At 33.9% G+C, this 20,859-nt stretch overlaps 2 protein-coding genes across 4 annotated transcripts in view; one reads left to right on the plus strand and one right to left on the minus strand.

Annotated features, from left to right (window-relative positions):
- The window catches only part of LOC141405255 (activator of 90 kDa heat shock protein ATPase homolog 1), a 42,938-nt gene extending 33,860 nt beyond the window's left edge, over positions 1-9,078 (plus strand). The window contains exon 4 of the mRNA XM_073989367.1: positions 8,826-9,078. Within this exon, the coding sequence (XP_073845468.1) occupies positions 8,826-8,969 (144 nt within the window). The 3' untranslated portion in view covers positions 8,970-9,078. The remainder of the gene's footprint in view (positions 1-8,825) is intronic.
- Positions 9,079-12,977: 3,899 nt separating this feature from the next.
- Positions 12,978-19,425, minus strand: LOC141405258 (uncharacterized). 3 transcript variants are annotated; one of them, XR_012413169.1, is made up of 8 exons: positions 19,298-19,425; positions 18,281-19,222; positions 18,155-18,220; positions 17,582-17,728; positions 17,138-17,402; positions 16,481-16,570; positions 13,370-13,429; positions 12,978-13,294 (listed from the first exon to the last, which is right to left on the minus strand). XR_012413169.1 is itself a non-coding variant. In XM_073989371.1 (8 exons), exons 1-4 carry the CDS (start codon positions 18,365-18,367, stop codon positions 17,646-17,648), a joined length of 339 nt encoding a protein of 112 aa, XP_073845472.1. In that variant the 5' UTR covers positions 18,368-18,422; the 3' UTR covers positions 12,978-13,294; positions 13,370-13,429; positions 16,481-16,570; positions 17,138-17,402; positions 17,582-17,645. The 3 variants fall into 3 exon arrangements, 2 of the variants coding, with proteins under 2 accessions (XP_073845472.1, XP_073845471.1); XM_073989371.1 differs by lacking the exon at positions 19,298-19,425 and adding an exon at positions 17,792-17,894 and having other exon boundaries at positions 18,281-18,422; XM_073989370.1 differs by lacking the exon at positions 19,298-19,425 and adding an exon at positions 17,792-17,894 and having other exon boundaries at positions 17,582-17,732; positions 18,281-18,422.
- Positions 19,426-20,859: the final 1,434 nt, after the last annotated feature.

The raw sequence follows: 20,859 nt of genomic DNA on the forward strand, positions 1-20,859 counted from the left end.
AAATCTGACCAAAGAATAAAAAACAAGCCAATAGAACAAAAAACTGCACTAGCAGCACACTGTGCAGCTACAGGACATACACCTGATCTAAAAGAAGTAAAAATACTGTCGCAAGAAAACAACTACCGACGACGATACATGCTGGAAATGCTACACATCATAAATGTACCAACACAACACCGCATCAACTACAAGACAGATACAGAACATTGTGCTCAAATCTATAGAAGCACAATAGAAAAGCACAAAAACACTTCAGTAGGAAAACACGTTTGAGCATGAGTGGAAGAGAATTTTCGTCAATTTATTAACAAAAACTAACAAATGTAATTATTGTTAATTAATTTTTAATTTTTGTTTTAAAAATTTTATATAACCAAGTGTTATTGTTTTCTTATTTTTAAAGTTAACAACCCTGATGATGATAGTCGACGACTATCGAAATATCGGAAAAATAAAAGTTATAAAATAAAAAACTAACTACAAGCTGTTTTTATTTTTTGATGACCTCAAGCCGAACAAACATATTAAGAAGAGTAAGTCCAAAGGTCAACTATAATACAAAATAAATTTATGATTAAACATTTTGATATTAGATACATAAGGAAAAAAAATTGAACCTTAAAATTGTTTGACTAGATGGGGGTTGGATTTTTACATCCATTTATGAAACAAGTTCATTTATGTGAGTATAGGACGAAGAAATACATCTTGTCTCAAAATTGGTCCTGAATATTTCAAGTTTTTCCTTAACGAGCTGAAATCCGGATAGGGAGTGCAGTCTTTGCGTGGAATAATACATCGGAAGATTAAATATCATTTTCAGCAGCTTATTTTGAACAATTTGCAGTTTCTTTATATGGTTATTTGCAGCGTTTGAAAATAATGGTGCACAATAATATATTATTGGCAAAAATATTGGTTTAAGTATCAATTTTTTATTCTCTATATTTAATCCAGATTTTCTGTTTATAAATGGATACATAATCCTCGTTATTTTATTTGTTTTATTCACAACATAGGAAATGTGGTCACCAAAATTAAGTTTTTTGTCCAGTATGACTCCCAAGTATTTAACATTGTTTTCCCACTCTATATTGCAATTTAAAAATTGTAGTGGATTTTGGGGTAAAAAACATGTTTTCCTCTTCCTCGAGAAATAAATAGCTTGGGGTTTCTCAGGATTTACCATTATTTTCCATTTCTTGAAATAATCGTTTAATTTAACTAGTCCTTCTTGAAGATGCTCCAATATCGTATTGGAGTACAATCCAGTACTAGTTATTGAGGTGTCGTCAGCAAAAATTGAAATAACGCAGTTATTTATTGCTGGTATATCAGATGTATATATGTTATATAAGATTGGTGATAAACAAGAACCCTGTGGGCAGCCATTTGGTATATTTACGGTTTTGGATTTGGAAGCTCCAATGTGGACACAGAAAGACCTTCCCTTAATATAGCTGTTTATTATTTTAATAATTTGAAGGGGAAATCCAAATTTATTCATTTTGTAAATAAGTCCGTTGTGCCAGACTCCGTCGAATGCAGCTTTTATGTCTAGTAGTACCATTCCAGTAGATAAGGATTTGATAAAATTACTTTTCACCATATTGTTTATTTTTAAAAGTGGGTGACATGTTATGTGTTATGTTCGAAAACCAAACTGTTGTTTTGGCAAAACATTATTGTTGTCTATGTGATCGATTAGTAGCTCCTGAATGACCTTTTCGTATATTTTGCTTATACTGGATAATAAGCTAATAGGTCTATATGATTTAGGATCGTCAAAAGGTTTGTTTATTTTATGAATTGGAACAGTTTTTGAAAGTTTCCATTCTCGTGGAAAATAGCACATACGTAAACAGGCATTTAGAATGTTTGTTAAGTATATAATACCATTTCTGCGCAACATTTCTAAGCACTTGTTGCTTATGCCATCGATGCCAGGTGCTTTTTTGTTTTTTAATTTTTTAATTAAACTTGAAACTTTTCCTACTGAAGTGAATTTCAGGCTAGACGGTTCTGGTCGAGAGGAGTTTATGTCTTCCACGGTATTGTTAACCTCGCTTATAGTATTGGCATCGCTCAGAGTTTCAGAAATGGTGTGATTACTGAGAAAGTTGTCCGCTAATATTTCACATTTTTCACCTTCAGTAAAATATGTTTGGTTGTTTGTCTTTAGTGCTTTTGATAATTTCCAAAAAGGAGATGATGATTTTTCAAGTTCAGTCAGCGTTTTGTTCCATTTTTTATTTCGAAGATTTGTCAATTCGGCATTTATCCTTCTATTGAGTAAGTTCATTTGCTGTCTATCACTAGTATCTCTGAAACGCTTCCAATTTCTTTTGTATATGTTTCTAAACTGGATCAATTCTTTTATATGTTGAGGAATATCATTAGCTGGAATACGAACTCTGCACTTTGGAACACTAACATCAATGGCTTCTTTAATCATTTCTGTGAAATGATTTATGACGTGGTCGATATTTGATTCAGAAGTGTCTTCTATTTGCCTCAGACCAGCTTTTCTGTTGATAAATGATTTGTAACGATGCCACTTAGCTTTGTTGAAATTGTAGTACGAGTTATCTAATAAATCGGACATTATAGTTAATCTCTATTTTAATTGGAAGATGATCGGAAGCCAAGTTATTTAGAGTTTTTACCGAGCTTATAAATGTTGGCATATCGGTCAATAAGATATCTAGGGTGGAAGATTGTCTCCTTGGGTCTGCGGGAATATAAGTGCATTCCTGCGGGAACATAACATTGAAAGCATTTGTTTGTAGCTTATCATACAATATATTACCCCAAACATTACTTCTTCGACAACCCCAATACTGATGCCTGCAGTTAAAGTCTCCAGCAAGAACAACATTCTTGACGCTGGTCAATTTATGGATATCCGACAGGAACTCTTGTTTTTTCTGGGTATCACGAACACCACCAGGGAAATAACAAGAAAAAATATTGAGAACATTGCTATTGTAATAAACTTGAATTCCAATATTTTCAATAAGGGAAGTATTTATAGGCCTTAACATCTTATGACGAATATTTTTCCTTATTAAAATAGCAACACCTCCTCCTCTTCTTTCTGCACGTTCGTTGCGATAACATATGGAGGAATTGTGTCTTATTGAAATACTTGAATTTAACCAAGTTTCGCTTAGAAGACAAATATCAATTTCATTTATATTTAGGAAGCTATATAGTTCTTGATGTTTATTGCGAATGCCTCTGGCATTCCAGGAAACTATTTTCAATGGTTTGATCGATTTAAACATTTGAAGGCAATATCAGTTACCACTTCAAATTGTTCTTGTTTTGATTTGCAATTTTTTAATTTTGAAATCAATTCAAAGGTGATATTTTTCAGTTCTTCAACTGAAAATAAATTGTTTGTTTCCGTCTGTCTCCAATTAGACGTGATATTTGTGTTAGGATATTTCTGATGTAATTTATTCGGAAAATTTTGTGCAATGTTTTGAAAACGTGGGTAATTAGAATGCATTCGAGACTTTTTAGGCTTGAGCCTCTCCCTAAGTTCCAAGTATTTCATTCTACTGGGACATTCCAGGGAATTCGATTTATGTTCGCCTCCACAATTGGCACATTTTAAACGGGTTTCCTTACATTCAGCAGTTAAGTGGTTTCCTGCACAATTGGCACAAAAAGATTTAACTTTGCACCTACTGGATCCATGTCCGAACATCTGACAATTATGACATTGTGTTAGTTTATGTTGGTTCGGTTTTTGATACTCCCAATTAACATTTAAATATCCAATTTTTGAGTGGAGTTCTCTCAATTCCTTCATTGTAACGGACTTCCGTTCGAAATAAACAACATAAATAACCTGTTCCTCATTATTTACCTTTCTAATAATGATTTTAACATCCAGACATTTTAATCCTTCTTCAATCAAAAGCTTTTTGACTATTTCAGGATCCCTCTTATCATACTTTAGCAGTATGGCCTTATAAGGTTTATCGTATTTTGTACCATACGTAAAAAATTCAAATTCGAATTGCGTTGATGCTTTTTCGCATATCAATTTGAAATCATCTTGCTTGGCACATAATAATTTAAGCCCAATTGATATCTTTTTAATTGAAAAATCGATAACTTTCAATACTCTGCACATTTCCAGTACTTGTTCAACTTTGAATTTAAGAAGAGTTATTGGTGGCACTCTCACCTTAGGTTTATTATCGTTATCGATAACAATTTCGTCACCTGCATTGGTATCTTCATTCTCATCATCAACCGTTTGAAGCGGGTGAAAATAATTCTGATTTTCTCCTCTCGGAGAATTAGACGTTTTAGTCTTTTTAGTCATGGTAGAACCATGAGTAACGGAGTCTGCAACGCGAGACCGTTTAATGTTGTTGTTTTATTTTGATGAAAAAGAATAAATGTGTGTGCTTTGTTTGTTACTGTCACTTGCTAATGCGAAAAAAAACACGTCTTTACTTGAGTAGCAAATGATCTAAACTGATTTAGACTTCTTTGAAACGAATTTTGGTCCAATCAGAATCTTCGTATCTTTATTATTAAAAAATATGCAAATATGCAAAATCCGATGTCTAGTGATTACAAGGTTTAGATGGACAGACGGACGGACACAAATAGCCAGATCGACTCAGCTCGTCGAGACATTAATTTTGGTATATATAAGTATGGGTCTACGAACATTATTTCGATGCGTTACAAACTTTTTGGCCAAAACCAACTTATAATACCCTCCCCACATAGTGGTGTAGGGTATATATATATAAAAAAAACAAAATATGGACAAGGCTTAAAAAATAAGGTTAGCCTTAAGGATGCGCAGCGATCTAATGAATAGGGGGTTATCATGAATGAAATTTGTTTGAGTGAGTTTTGTTTTTTCAGCCGTTGTGGACGGAAGGAAGAATTGACAGAGATATTCAGAGAGATAGTAAAAAGTCAAGTGAGGGAGAGAAAATATGTCTTTATGAGCTTTATGGTGCTGTAGGTAGCTCATTCTCGCTGCAGCCACATCAGACCCTTTGCAATAAGAAGCTGACTTGTTGGCTCGGTTTGATAGATGGTCGTGAGAAATTGGATCGCGTGTTCAACCATTATAAGCGTACGATTGATTTTATCGTCTACATGCCATTTTTGCAGTGCAAACCCGCCATATTATTGATAGTATGGGAACTGAATGATTTAAAGGGCCGCTTGTCAATCCATATAGTCAACTATTTCCCTTTTCATGTTCCCTCTCAGTTCTGCTGCTTTTTCGATTACAAAGTAATTGACAAGTATATGTTTTCAAACTACGAAAACCAACACTTTTTATGTATTAATTAGTGAAAAATGACTAATAGTTGTGATAAAAATGTCGGATTTTTTGCAAAAATTAGTTGGTCGACTTGTTTAATGCCTTGTTCGTACTGACGATAATTTGCTCTATATTCGTTGTTCGAGCCCAAATTATGTATTAATTACTTCAATTTCCATACAAAATTCTGAGCACGAAGAACGATTTTTGTACATTGTTCAATTTAAGGGCTAAACAAAATACATGTATTTCAAATTGAAAACAAAAACAAATACATTCATTTATTTATTTACAAAGATTTTATAAATTAATTTATAAAATATAGATTTAAAGGCGCCGGGTGACTGAGACCATGTGCGCGCGATTGAAAATAATGGGATATTTTTATATGATTACAATAGCTATTTTACAATGATAATAAAAAAATATTTCGAAGTACATATATATACATGTATTTACAAATTTCAAATGGATTCTGAGCTTAAACATCACGGATATTATGGATGAGTAGGGCTGAGCATATTTTAGATAGAAAAACTTTTGATGAACAATCCAGGATATTTACAATATCGCTATTAATAGCGGAGGCTCGGCATTCCACCAATATGTGCGAAATAGTCAAATAGTCGCCACAAAAAGAACAAAGTGCAGGCATTGTGTTTTCATAATAATGTCGAGTGTTGAACAAACATTTCCAACCCTAAGTCGGGCTAGGAGATTGCAATCCGACCTACCGAGGTAAAAATTGTAACGTTTGCGGGGAATGTTCGGGTTAACTAGTTTTAGAAATGTTCTGGATGATTGCCAATTTAAAAGGTCTTTTGCGTGTTGCATAGATTTATACACGCTGAACAAACTGAAGTGAAAACATGGCATTTCTGAGACGTGTTGTAAATTTAGTGCTTCTTTCGCAGTCATGTCGGCGAAATTATTGCATTTGATACTAGAGTGAGAAGGTATCCATAATATAAGAACCGTATATTGGCTCGGAATATGGATAACATCGTTGTAGATGTTTCCTTTGTTTTTGAGAAGAGCTTTAGCTACACTAAGGTTATCGATGCATATTAAGGTTTTTTCTCCTTTTCTGGTCAGAGAAATTGCTGTTTTAACAGCGCATAGTTAACAGCATATAGTTAGGTAAACGAGATTTACAAAGGGATAAGAAATTGTTAGTTGATTGTTGCATGATTACAGAGAATGATTTGCATTCCGCGTTGAACGAGCCATCTGTGAATAATAGTAAGTTTAGATTAAATAATGAGATTTTTTCATGTAAAAGTTTTTCATAGCATATTTTACTTGTTTTGTTTTTTACTTTACTAAAAAAGTATAAGGTGGTATCGATCGCAACAATGTTGCCACTATGAGAGTTTTGAGTAGGTTTGGGAGGAAGAGGTATTCCGAAAGAGTGAAATACATTTAAGACTTTGTCGATAGAGGACAAGGGTAATAAATACAAAATTTACATGATCCCAAAATTTGCAGTGACGAGCATGAGAACGTAGAGTAAGAACTTTACTGCCCAGGCTAATGGAGAATTTATCTAAAAGAAGTCGGAAATCATTATATTTTACCTCAACGTGTAAGGTTTCTAGAGGTGTAGATCGAAGAAGACCCGTTGCAGTTCTGAAACATTTGTTTATGGCTACGTCGATCTTTTTTATATTAGTAATTGAAGTAAATCCGTAAATAGTTATGCAATGTGGAATTGTGCCAAAAACCAAGGATCTGCAGATATCAATCGCTGTGTCTATGTGGGGGCCTTTTGTTTTTGAACAGATGAGACGAAGAAGATTGTTGATCTTGCCAAGTCTTAACAAATACATGTTTTTTGTTTTTGTTTTTTTTTTTCGAACGCACACGTAACACGCAATTAATTAGGTAAAGCCTTAAATCACTCTCCTAAGAAATGAGAGTATTTATCGAAATAAATTAACTTTGACAGGTGGTTAGGAAGGATCCCACCAGAACTCGAGATGGGGAATTAGCTTTCCTGTTGCACCAGTATGTTCAATAGAGACCTATCTCGCTTGCGCCTGGCTCTAATGAACCGTACATGGAATTTATGGGGTAGCAGTCATGTCTGGAACTGCCGAGGAAGGAAGGAACGTGTCACAGTTCTGCAGACATAATCAGCAGCGTTGTGCCAAAGGAACTATATGGAACTACCTAGTTCACTTCGCAGTTCCAATGACCCACTTTTTTTCTTTGAACAAACTGCGTATAATTAATATCACACGTTACATTTCATGATGTTACTCATACGTTTTGGAACTAGTACATGGAACTAGATTACCCAATTTTAATAACCAGAGACATGCGCCGAGCAAATTTATCGGCGGCTTTGAGCCGGCGGTGAGCCGAATTTTTTTAAATAATTTTATTAAATTCCCAGCAAAATGTTCGATGCCATAGATGCTATTCAATCATGGGTGCTGTGATCTGGCATTTCATCTTTTTAACATCTTCATCGATGAATTGTATATGAGCGTGGACCCCAAAAGATGCTATTCATTTTGGATCCAAAGCATGTCATTTACACCAATGCTTTGACATGTCATTTTCACCAAACGCAGCAAATTCAAACACTGGTTCATTAACAAAAATTTGGCAATTTGTTTTAAATTATTTACTGTTTGGGTGCCATCGTGGTGCAATGGTATGGACACCCGCCTTGCACACATAAGGTCGTAGGTTCGATTCCCCGGCCAGGCAACATCAAAAAACTTTCCAACGATGGCAACATAACCCTCAATAATGTTGACGACATTTCCTGAGTATTTCAGCCATGTAAAACTTCTCTACAAAAGTGGTGGCTTAGTCACGCCGTTCGGACTCGGCGATAAACTGAAACTGTAGGTCCCATATCATTGAGCTAATATAAATCGGGGTGCACTCATTGATATGAGAGAAGTCTCCCTTGTCCCTTATGGGATGTTTGTGGAACAATTTATATATACTGTTTACATCAACATTATAAATCGTCTTCATTTTTTTTGTTCAAAAAATAGGAGTGTGGAAGAAAAAGGACAAAACAAATATTTGTATTTGAGCTTAGGACAAATTTGTCAATATTTAAGTTGTTAGTAGTGAATCCAATAGATTTGAAGGCTGTTTGAAAACAAAAAAATGTCACGAACAGGTCATGGTCCTTGCGGCGATTATTCCCATAATTTGAGCACTTATTGGGTAATTTAATAGTTTTTTTTAACTCTGGCTGCTACTTCGAACTATATATTATGAAGCATTAAACCTATGCTTCTGTGTAGGTTTAAATGCTGTTAAACCACAACAAGACTATATATTGATGAAGACATATTACATTGATGAACGCAAAGCAATGTCAAATGTTGTTCCTTGTTGCAATTATGAAGTCTGCCCTTCATATAAAATTAAGCTTATTGAGTATTATGAGAGAGCAATTTTTTATCGTATTTTGAAAACTTAAATTTTTTAAAAAACCTAGCGAAAACTAATTCGATTCTTGCATTATGTTTTTTTTTTTCAGAAAAATTGTACGCGGATGAAACTGACGCAATCTGGAATTCCTGCGTCAGAGTATGGGACAATGAAGACAAATTGGAATCGCTACTATTGGCATAGTATTAAACAAACTTTTGGATTTGGGGTTCCACTGGCAGATGTATTATGAATCGCATACACATAACGAAGTCCAATAAAGTTACTTGGTTGAAATGAAATTTAGAATAAATTTTAAATAAAAAAAAAAAAAAAAAAAAAAAAAACGGAATAAAACAACAGATTTTTTGTGATTCATATTTTTTTTTTTTTTTTTTTTTTTGAAAAATTCGATGCACCATAAGTGTGTGTATTTAAGCATGGACATTTTTATATTCGTAATATGTGCCAAAAACGTGTTATCCCTAGAGCAAAAACTAATTTTTTAGATCGTTCTTTCATCTGTAAGAGCACATTTTCTACTAAATTACTTTTGAAATTTTTGTTGTTGAAAAATATTGCATACAGGGGCCTAATTACGTGATTCGATTCGATCGAGTATTTGCTCGTGAAAAAGATTTCGACACGATAAAAAAGCGGCATGACGAGATTCGATCGAAATCGTTGATCGAATGTTTCGAGAATAACCGGTAATCGAACTATGAAAACCTATGTGTACTATAGGGAATATTATGAAGGTAGATGTAAAAAATGGTGTTTGTTTAAAAAGCATAGTACACACGGTCCAACAAAACTGACAGTCAACGTACTTTTAGGGCATTCTTCAGGCAAAAAAAAACTTTTTGTTAGCTAAAAATGATTGAAATACAACATTTAAGGTATAATTTAGTGATTAGGAAAGTAATTATTCAGCTAGACTTTGATATTAACGAAATAGACCTCGATGACTGTCAGTTTTGTTGGACCGTGTGTACTATGCTAAAGCAAAAACTATAAAAACAAAATTATGAATGATAAATGTAAATGTTTGTTTAACAATACATTGAATAATAATTTCTGAATGAAGTTGAGCTAAGAAAAAAAGAAAATGATTAATTCTTGCAAAATCTTTTTGACATTGTAGTAACAGATTGCTAGTACATCTACCTTAATAATCCTCTCTCAAAATAAATGAGAGAGAGTTTGGTGGGTGTTTTGCATTAGCCTCTCTGAGAGAATATTTCCTTTGGTAAACAACGGGGGATGAAATGTTTATAATGTACTTCACTTATGAAGTAAAGGCTATTAATATTAAATATTTTTTTTCTGTTTTGCAAAAATGCTTATTTTTCAACTTTTTTTAATGACTGCAAAACTATATGGTTAATGATTGCTTGCATTTTGATTCTAAATTTATCACAATTTCTAAAAACGACTACAAAGGATTTTTAGCAATTTCTCTTGTTATATTGTCTAAAAAATGCTGCCAATTATTTACTAACATCGTTTTTCTTCTATAAAACGACAACAAACAACAATTTTTACATTTTAAACAAAAAGACAATAAAAAATCGTTCATTTTATTTGTTTACGATAGGCAATTTGGCCTCGAGAAATTACTCGCAAATTTATGCTCAATTATTCGATAATTTTACTCGATAACGAGTGTTGTCATCCCAACTTTGAGTACTCAGGTCGAAACAACTCGATATCGTATCACATAATTAGGCCCCAGGCATGTCACAGATTCCGATCGGAATGGTTTCAATTCCGCAATTTCATTTCGATCGTTTTTGTTTTAGCTTCTTCAGATTCCGATCGATTTGGTGAATTTCGGAATTGTCATTATTTAGCATAAATATGGCAACGTTAGACGAAAAAGGATCAAAACAAAAACCATATGATTAGAAAACACTGTAGAAGTTTAAATTGTGAAAAAATATTCTATTAAAAGGAAGTTTTTTGTGCGAAAAGAACGTTAACTTTTACAAAATGCCGGGAGTTTCTATTGTTTCTGTAATTGAGGCGCAAAGTAATGAACACAATACGGAAAAAATACGTCGAATGAATTTAAGAGATACTTCGGACCCCTTGTTCTACCTTAGTGCAGTGTGAGCATAAAATCTATAAAGATTTTTTCTTGTGCCGAATTTCTGTGTCTGACCCTAAATTATTAAACATTAATTAATACATCAAAAGAACATACAGTTTGTCAAGTAATTGTTTTCGAACTAAGAACACTAAATTTTTTCTGTATTAATTTATGAAAAATGGCTGATAATTATTATAAAAATGTCGGGTTTTTTGCAAAAATTAGTTAGACATCTTATTTAGGACAAGACAAAGGTGGATAAAGAAAAAATTAACCCACGTAGTCCAACAAAAATAACGGAAACCAACAACTACATGTAATGCAAGTTGTCAAATAAATGTTTTCGAAATGTAATAGAGGTTCCAAAATACCCCATATTTTCGGTAAATACTTGAAAATCACGACATTTTATGAATTTTGTTCTTAACAGGGATTAACTACTAACAAGTATCAACAATATTAGACATCGAACACCCGTACTAGGAGGGTTACCATATGGACCAAAGAAGTACCAGGTCATCTTACATCCTATAGGTCTAAAACCGGAATATCTGAAAACTAAGACGTTTTATGAGTTTCTTTAGTTCACTAGGATGGATTGGCATCAACTAAAATAAATATTACCTTCAGAATAATTAAATCAGGAGGGTTGCCAGATCAACTAAAAAGGTACCAGATTATATAAACAGTAAATGAGACCAACTGAATCCAAAACCAGGGCTTAAGATTTGTTTATTTAACTCAAAATGAATTAAGGGATAAGGCAATTCTCCAAAACAAATCAAAATATGACATAAAAGTACAAAAATCGATAAGAAATACATATGCAAGATATTGTCAGTCTATACTGATTTTATAATAGACATCCGATTTCAACTGTTTAGAGCCAGTTCAGAGTAATTCTCTAATTTTTTTGGCTCCGATGGTAACACTGAAGCATTATTTTCCTGTCAGCATTATTTCCCCGTCAAAAATATGGTGCAGTAGTACTGCAGAGTGCTCGAAATATGACCAATTGATCGTAGCACGTATTTCTGAAAATTGTCGCAATGTGTACCCCATACATTTCTAAACAATATTATTATCCTACTGCGATATTTCCGATTGTTTCTTGAAATCTCATTATATCTTAATTAATTTGAAGTGAAACAACAAACTTCGGTGCCCTCTTTTGAGACACGGGTGGTCTCGTTTACTGTTTATGTAATCGGGTACCCTCCTGATTTAATTATTCTGAAGGTAATATTTATTTTAGTTGATGCCAATCCATCCTAGTGAACTAAAGAAACTCATAAAACGTCTTAGTTTTCAGATATTCCCGGTTTAAGACCTATAGGACCCTATTTACATGCAAGATGACCTGGTACTTCTTTGGTCCATATGGCAACCCTCCTAGTATGGATATTCGATGTCTAATATTGTTGATACTTGTTAGTAGTTAATCCTTGTTAAGAATAAAATTCATAAAATGTCATGATTTTCAAGTATTTACCGAAAATATGGGGTATTTTGGAACCTCTATTACGTTTCGAAAACATTTATTTGACAACTTGCATTACATGTAGTTGTTGGTTTCCGTTATTTTTGTTGGACTACGTGGGTTAATTTTTTCTTTATCCACCTTGTCTTGTCCTAAATAAGACGTCCAACTAATTTTTGCAAAAAACCCGACATTTTTACCACAATTATGACTAATTTTTTCATAAATTATGTTGCGTGGTTCTTCTTATTAAATGTTTATTTTAATTGTTTTAAAAGATGGCAGCAATTCCGCATACATGGTACGCACAGAAAAATTAAGCGGAAATGCTAACGGATGGAATGGGTATCTAAAAGGTGATGCCAGGCACAGGGTTGTATGGTCCGAGTTAATCCTGAACAATGAACGTATGACAGAATACAACACTGTGGGTACCTACAGGGTTTCTTAAGCCGAGTAGATAGGAAAAAAGTAAATAAATGTCGGAAAATATGGAAAAAGCATGAAAAGCGGGAAAGGTCTGTGCTTTTCCTGGCGTATAAAAGGGCCATAACCAACCAATCTGACTCTTTTTGTCAAGTTGTGTTTCACGGGGAACCCTAAGAGAACCATCAGTTATAGAACCTGGTCCTTTAAATTATGACCAAGTTTTGTTTCCCAAAAATAAATAAAAAAAAACCCCAAAACAGTTGTGGAATAAAATTATTTTTATTTGAAGACTGATTCGTCTTATTTAAAATCCCATGAAGTGGGCTTTAACAAACATAAGTAAGTGTAGTTTTGTACGAATATTGCGTGTTGGCTATGTTAACGTTGTGTGGTGTTTCGTTGTTTTCCTTTTATTTTAAAGATATCGCCAACAGTCAAAATAAGGCAATCGCTGGCCTCCTCGACAGTCCGCAAGGAGGAGGTCAGATATATTTATCCAAAAATCCGGAAAATTTGTTAATTCTGAGGAGCTGGCTCCATACATCCCAATTGATGGCAGGATAAATCTTGGGAAATCCTGAAACATAAAAAAAACCAAACATTCTATTAATTATTCATGTAAAGTCCAGGTAACATTAGTCTAAACACGTACTTTCTTGCTTGTTAAATATTTCCTCGGGTTGCTGGACGGCCCGTGTTGATCATCTGTGACCTGAAAAGAAAAATGAGATGACAAAAAAAAAAGTAAATTAATAATTTGATAATGACAAAATCAAGAATTAAAAAAAGAAAAGAAAAAAAAAACTCATAGTATGAATAAAAAAAAGAAAAAAAAAGCAAAGAATCTTATAAGAGAAAATCTATTGTTTTATGTGTTTAACCTAGGTTAAGTTGTGTTGTTAAGTGCTGTCTATTAAGTGTTACAAATAAGTCAATTTTCTTTGTGAGGGACATTAACCCCTATTTAATTGAATTTCGAGTGTAGGGTTGCCCCAAATTACGTAGAATCTGGTATCCAGCGTTTGATTGGTTTTTGCATGGACGAATCAATGTGTCCAAAGACCCCCTAAAAGAGCTCTGTTAGGAAGGTATAGTTGAATTAGTAATAAAGGCCATATTTGGCATCATTTTTGTTGTTCTACGAAATATTAAGGGTAATCCGAGTCAATGACTCGTTTATAATTGTTTCCGGAGTTAGTGTTCCATAAATCGACGTGTTAAATGTATGGTTAAATGTTAGGTTTAAGTAAGAAAAATGATATATGTAATAAATGATTCCATTGTTTGAAGGTTTTAAAATCAATATGATGTGCTAATTGTTTTTTTGTTAATGAGAGGAAAGTGGGTGAATATAGCCTGAGGTGAGTGTCGGTGGAAAATGGGGCCCTTAAGAAGTTTTTGCTATTTGGATCTGAGGGTCAAGGATGGGCGGGCGAAGTGTGGGAGTCAATCCATCAAGCTCCCTTGTTCTAGGTGTACCGTGTGTTTGTGATCGTTTTATTTTTATGTTCGTGTAGTGTTTATTTATAATTGTTCGTCCCCTAGGGCTACGGTGGAATGGGTTGGGACCGCCCTGAAGATGGCCCCCTGAGCTAGTTGGTACCTCCCCGTAGCGCCACTGCAGGTGGCACGTAACAATATGGCGCCCAAACGAAAGCATTAAATATAGTAACTGTGCAATACCACCCAAAGCACAAATCAATAGACCATAGGGTTACCATAGAAGAAAACGGCAATCGCATTTTCTATTTAAAACTTTCTATGTTTGCTACCACAACTTTAGTCCTAAAGCTAGTGATAATTGTGCAATAATTAGATTAGATTTTAGAAAATAAGGATTCCCGTTCCACATACTAGGGTCAGTTGCAATAATCTTGTTAGTCTAGTGTAACAACGAATGTATTGTTTGTATGACCTGTCCTTTTTGTAATTTTTTTTTCGTATTTCTTTATGTTTGTTAGATGCAATAGACGTAGGGTTTGTATAGGGGAAAGGGTGCAATGACTTCGGCGAAGAAGATTTCGCAGATTGCTTTGCACAATGAGTACTCGTTCACGAGATCTTTTTTTTGAAATGTGATCGAAAAATTGCCGTGGTACTACCCTTAAGACGTTATATGTTGTTCACGTCAAGAGTAAAACCAATATTTAGAGTTTGCATAGGGGAATGGGCAATGGCCACTATGATATAATTTTCGTAGGCGTGCATTGTCCTATAGTACTCTGTCACGAGATCTTTTTTCTAACAATTGTCCGGAAAACTGCCGTGGTGCGACCTCGTAATATTGAATTTTGTTCTTGTAGTTTGTTAAGTACAGTCTACAGGTACACCAAGACAACCATGTTAGGACACTCAATCAAAAAGAAAATAAAAAGAAATAAAAAAATTCCCCACCATTTACCTCACAGGCTATTGAAAACACACGCACAACCTCTCATATGCAAAAAAATGTAATACAAAAAAACTAACCAAATAAAACCAATATGTTATGTTTTTACCTAATGATTCTATTACCCTTTAATAATTTTCTAATAATATACTAATATATATGTTTAGAGTGTAGTAATAGTTTATAGTATTTTAATGTTTTATGTTTTTTTTTTTTGTTAATCACCATACCCATATCTTTTTAAATGTTTCTATTCATTTACATATTCATTTTTCCTTTGGTTACATTTTTTCATATTAGTTTTTTTTATCCTATAAAAAAGGAGAACGATTTTTTATGTTTGCCTAACCAAATAGAGCTGCCAGATAAATTAAAATCAAAATGTTGCCTGCAAATATTTTATTTCATAATGTTTATTGACGGTTTTCTCCCAAGATTGTTTTTCTATACACACCAATAAAATAATAATTTCCAATGCCCGGCTTAAGAGACTAATCAGGGTGTGGGAGTTCCCCACGTTGGGCCAAAAGTTAGTATAATATACTTAAATGACAACAAGATACAAAAATAAAACGATCTCCTCCTGAGCATAAAATAATTATACTCAAAACGCATATTGCTACCCTAGGTTAGATAATCTGGACTAAAACCATATGTAAAACTTGCTAATGTGTTCATCATTCTGAAAGCGTTCTAGAAATTCCATCTGTAAAGTATTTGGGACTAAAAGCGCCCCACTGTATTTCAGTTGTGTTAACCAACACCAAATCATATAGCCCAAAACCACCTACACATAGCCCAATCTTTAATTGCAAAACCAGAACGTCTATTTATCATCTTCACAAAATAGTAATAAACACGATCACCCACCGAAAAACTAACAATCTGAAAATCAAAACAACATATGCTAGAAGAGACCATGTTAAATTCAATAAATTAAAGAAATAATATTTAAAAATGGTAGAATCAAATAAAATTCCAAAAAAAAAATCATATAAAAGAAATATAAAAAAAAATAGTTAAACTATAAATACACAAATAACAGGTTGTGGGAACTGTATGTCGTTTTGGAATGGTGTGCAAATGTGACAGCAGGTAAACAAAAACTACTCCACGTAATTTGTAATGATAAGGCCAACTGGTGTACCGAGCATCCATACTTCTGGTTTCGTTTATTGTCCTTCAATAAATTTTCCTGCACGGAAAACACGGTAGATGTACGCCAACCTAGGCACACTTACAATTCACAAATTTCCCTCGTATACTGTGCTAAATTTTTATTGGCCACGTAAAACGTACATCCCTATCAACTTTATTCGCAGCCACACCGCACATAATCAGTTTTACTACGAAACAACTTAAGGACAGACTCACCTGAGTATATTAGTATTCCTTGGGTTTGGTGATAGAGACGAGGAGAATTATGTTGATTACCATTCAATAATAACGCCATAAGAACAAGATCTGGAACGAAACAAAATATTTTTAGTGAAAAGAAATACCATGATTGTTTCTCATATAAAAAAAAATTTAAAACATTTGTTAGTACAATCTTTAACACAAGCACTTCACAAATCTTGTACGATGTCAAGTCAAATTATGGTGGTTAAATTGTTAGAATGTTCTTGTTTTTTTTTTCACCAAATCACATTTTCTGTAGACCATAAAAATGAACATAGTTATTCACATACCAGAATAAAATTTGCAGTATTATATTGTCATTGAATTGACGGCATTATCCCACATCAATAAACCACAATACGACCTTTTTGTTATTTTCTTTCACTATGTCCGAATGACATTTTTTCCAATCTGTTTATATTTTTTCTGATAAGTATAAACACAGCAAGCAATCAGTATGTATTGCGCAGGTATTGGGATTGACTTTCTGTCTTACTGCTTTTTCATTTTTTTGCACAGTATTGAAAACACAAAATTTGGTTTAACCATGGCCATAAATACTTTTCACTCAACAAATGTTATCCACGCACACACACACATTTTGATTCATTCATAAACCGATTCACTTACATTACATATTTATTTATGTTGCACATCAACCTGTCCGCTCTAGTATCCAAACAAAGCCTTCATATATTTTTTATTGGCACCCGGCAAGTCAGCAAATACGAAGGCTCATCTGCCAAATATAGAGATGGAACAAGATGACCGGCTAAATTTATGGGCATATGAATCAATACGAGGTGTCTAACACACCACGTCTTCTTGGTTGCACACAAGGGTCGATTATGTTATACAAGGCAAAAGTTTCCACCCACAGCAACGAAAGCAAAACCTAAAAGAGGGAAACAAAAAGAGATTAGTTAGGTGTTACCTACATACATACGTTAATCAATCTACGTGGTCAATGTTTGTTTGAGAAGAACATGTCATAGAAAGACGCTTAGGAAGGGAGATATTTCTATGTGACCACGAACGTGTCATAACACACAATTATAACCCGAAACAACTCACCTCTTGATTAAACAGCAAGATAAACACCACCTACAATGCCAAAATATTGAATGTTGCCTTCAAATTAGAAGCAACATTGAGGTGTCCAGTATACCATCCGCTCTTTTATAAATCCCATAGACACCATTTGCATCCAAGTTAGGCCAACTACCTGAAAATAACGAGAAAATAAATATTGATTTACACAAAATGTAAAAACAAAAATATTACCTGTTTCCATTGATGGGTAAATGCTTCTTGCTGTGTGAGCAACAACGTTGAAAAATATGCCCACACAGGTAAAAGTAGACGCCGTCAGGTCGTATGCATTTGGCTTTGATAAGTGCAAAGGAAAGTAATGAACAAAAACAATGTTGACTTCAACTATGTAAACGCGTCAACATCAGTGGATGAATGGTCTGATGTGTATATGTGTGGTGAGACAACGAGTTCTGTGCGTGAGTAATAACTGGTTTTGTGAATGAGGGGACAAAGGCGTACACATGTAATTACATGTGTAAAAACGGCCGCCAAGAACATAGAGGTCATGAATCGGAGACTTTTCTGGCAATGTACACAAACACACGTACTTACACGTGTAAAATAGGACGCCAAGCACATTTTTTTGTATAAATCGAAGACTTTCCTGCCTGGGACTTTCTGGAAAATAACAGGATAGAATTATTACATGTTTATTTTCATTAAATACCAAAAGCTCACCTTCTTACGTACAGATAGCCCGATTCCGCCAAAAATACAAGCCATGCGGTGTTGTCCGACTACCATTTTCGTACCTTCAATGTCCATTTTTTTTATAACACACAATTTCAGAAATCACACGCACATCACCGTTTTCGTCGTGTTCCTCCGCAACGGCGAAGTTTTGTTGCGTGGTTCTTCTTATTAAATGTTTATTTTAATTGTTTTAAAAGATGGCAGCAATTCCGCATACATGGTACGCACAGAAAAATTAAGCGGAAATGCTAACGGATGGAATGGGTATCTAAAAGGTGATGCCAGGCACAGGGTTGTATGGTCCGAGTTAATCCTGAACAATGAACGTATGACAGAATACAACACTGTGGGTACCTACAGGGTTTCTTAAGCCGAGTAGATAGGAAAAAAGTAAATAAATGTCGGAAAATATGGAAAAAGCATGAAAAGCGGGAAAGGTCTGTGCTTTTCCTGGCGTATAAAAGGGCCATAACCAACCAATCTGACTCTTTTTGTCAAGTTGTGTTTCACGGGGAACCCTAAGAGAACCATCAGTTATAGAACCTGGTCCTTTAAATTATGACCAAGTTTTGTTTCCCAAAAATAAATAAAAAAAAAAACCCCAAAACAGTTGTGGAATAAAATTATTTTTATTTGAAGACTGATTCGTCTTATTTAAAATCCCATGAAGTGGGCTTTAACAAACATAAGTAAGTGTAGTTTTGTACGAATATTGCGTGTTGGCTATGTTAACGTTGTGTGGTGTTTCGTTGTTTTCCTTTTATTTTAAAGATATCGCCAACAGTCAAAATAAGGCAATCGCTGGCCTCCTCGACAGTCCGCAAGGAGGAGGTCAGATATATTTATCCAAAAATCCGGAAAATTTGTTAATTCTGAGGAGCTGGCTCCATACATCCCAATTGATGGCAGGATAAATCTTGGGAAATCCTGAAACATAAAAAAAACCAAACATTCTATTAATTATTCATGTAAAGTCCAGGTAACATTAGTCTAAACACGTACTTTCTTGCTTGTTAAATATTTCCTCGGGTTGCTGGACGGCCCGTGTTGATCATCTGTGACCTGAAAAGAAAAATGAGATGACAAAAAAAAAAGTAAATTAATAATTTGATAATGACAAAATCAAGAATTAAAAAAAGAAAAGAAAAAAAAAACTCATAGTATGAATAAAAAAAAGAAAAAAAAAGCAAAGAATCTTATAAGAGAAAATCTATTGTTTTATGTGTTTAACCTAGGTTAAGTTGTGTTGTTAAGTGCTGTCTATTAAGTGTTACAAATAAGTCAATTTTCTTTGTGAGGGACATTAACCCCTATTTAATTGAATTTCGAGTGTAGGGTTGCCCCAAATTACGTAGAATCTGGTATCCAGCGTTTGATTGGTTTTTGCATGGACGAATCAATGTGTCCAAAGACCCCCTAAAAGAGCTCTGTTAGGAAGGTATAGTTGAATTAGTAATAAAGGCCATATTTGGCATCATTTTTGTTGTTCTACGAAATATTAAGGGTAATCCGAGTCAATGACTCGTTTATAATTGTTTCCGGAGTTAGTGTTCCATAAATCGACGTGTTAAATGTATGGTTAAATGTTAGGTTTAAGTAAGAAAAATGATATATGTAATAAATGATTCCATTGTTTGAAGGTTTTAAAATCAATATGATGTGCTAATTGTTTTTTTGTTAATGAGAGGAAAGTGGGTGAATATAGCCTGAGGTGAGTGTCGGTGGAAAATGGGGCCCTTAAGAAGTTTTTGCTATTTGGATCTGAGGGTCAAGGATGGGCGGGCGAAGTGTGGGAGTCAATCCATCAAGCTCCCTTGTTCTAGGTGTACCGTGTGTTTGTGATCGTTTTATTTTTATGTTCGTGTAGTGTTTATTTATAATTGTTCGTCCCCTAGGGCTACGGTGGAATGGGTTGGGACCGCCCTGAAGATGGCCCCCTGAGCTAGTTGGTACCTCCCCGTAGCGCCACTGCAGGTGGCACGTAACAATTAATACAGAAAAATGTCTGTTTTCTTGTTTCGAAAACAATTACTTGACAAACTGTATTTAAAAATACTTACATTTTGTACGAAACTCCTTGTTTGAGTTATTTTTTGTTATGTTTTCTTTTTATCTTCCCTTTAAGTTGTCATTCGTAATGCCATACTGTTTAGTTTTTGCAAACGATTAATATTTGTTCGAAGAAAAAAATCGATTTTAACGAAAATATTATGTGGCAACACTTCGTTAACAAGTGGTTTCGTTGATTGAGAAATAATGAAAATTTGGCAATTTTTTAATTAAAATGATAAAAAATATGAAAATAAATGTGATTTTGATAATAAATTAATAATTTTATTGTTTTTAAGTGTTTTTGGAGTGTTATAAAGTGACATACAGTTTGTCAAGTAATTGTTTTCGAACCAAGTAAACTAAATTTTTTCTGAACTAATTTATGAAAAATGGCTGATAATTATGATAAAAATGTCGGGTTTTTTGCAAAAATTAGTTGAACGACTCATTTAAGACAGGACAGGATGAATAAAGAAAAAATTAACCCACGTAGTCCAATAAAAATAACGAAA

Source organism: Musca autumnalis, unplaced genomic scaffold, assembly GCF_047663935.1.
Source record: "Musca autumnalis isolate F117 unplaced genomic scaffold, ASM4766393v1 scaffold_5, whole genome shotgun sequence".
Lineage (NCBI taxonomy): Eukaryota > Metazoa > Arthropoda > Insecta > Diptera > Muscidae > Musca > Musca autumnalis.

What these genes read in the sequence shown, in the direction of transcription:
- LOC141405258 (XM_073989370.1), bottom strand. Translation starts at nt 18,367, where the DNA reads ATGGACATTGAAGGTACGAAAATGGTAGTCGGACAACACCGCATGGCT. An exon ending in GGCTATCTGTACGTAAGAAG is followed by an intron (nt 18,221 to 18,280) that starts GTGAGCTTTTGG and finishes GTTATTTTCCAG; the next exon opens with AAAGTCCCAGGCAGGAAAGT. An exon ending in TGGCGTCCTATTTTACACGT is followed by an intron (nt 17,895 to 18,154) that starts GTAAGTACGTGT and finishes CACTTATCAAAG; the next exon opens with CCAAATGCATACGACCTGAC.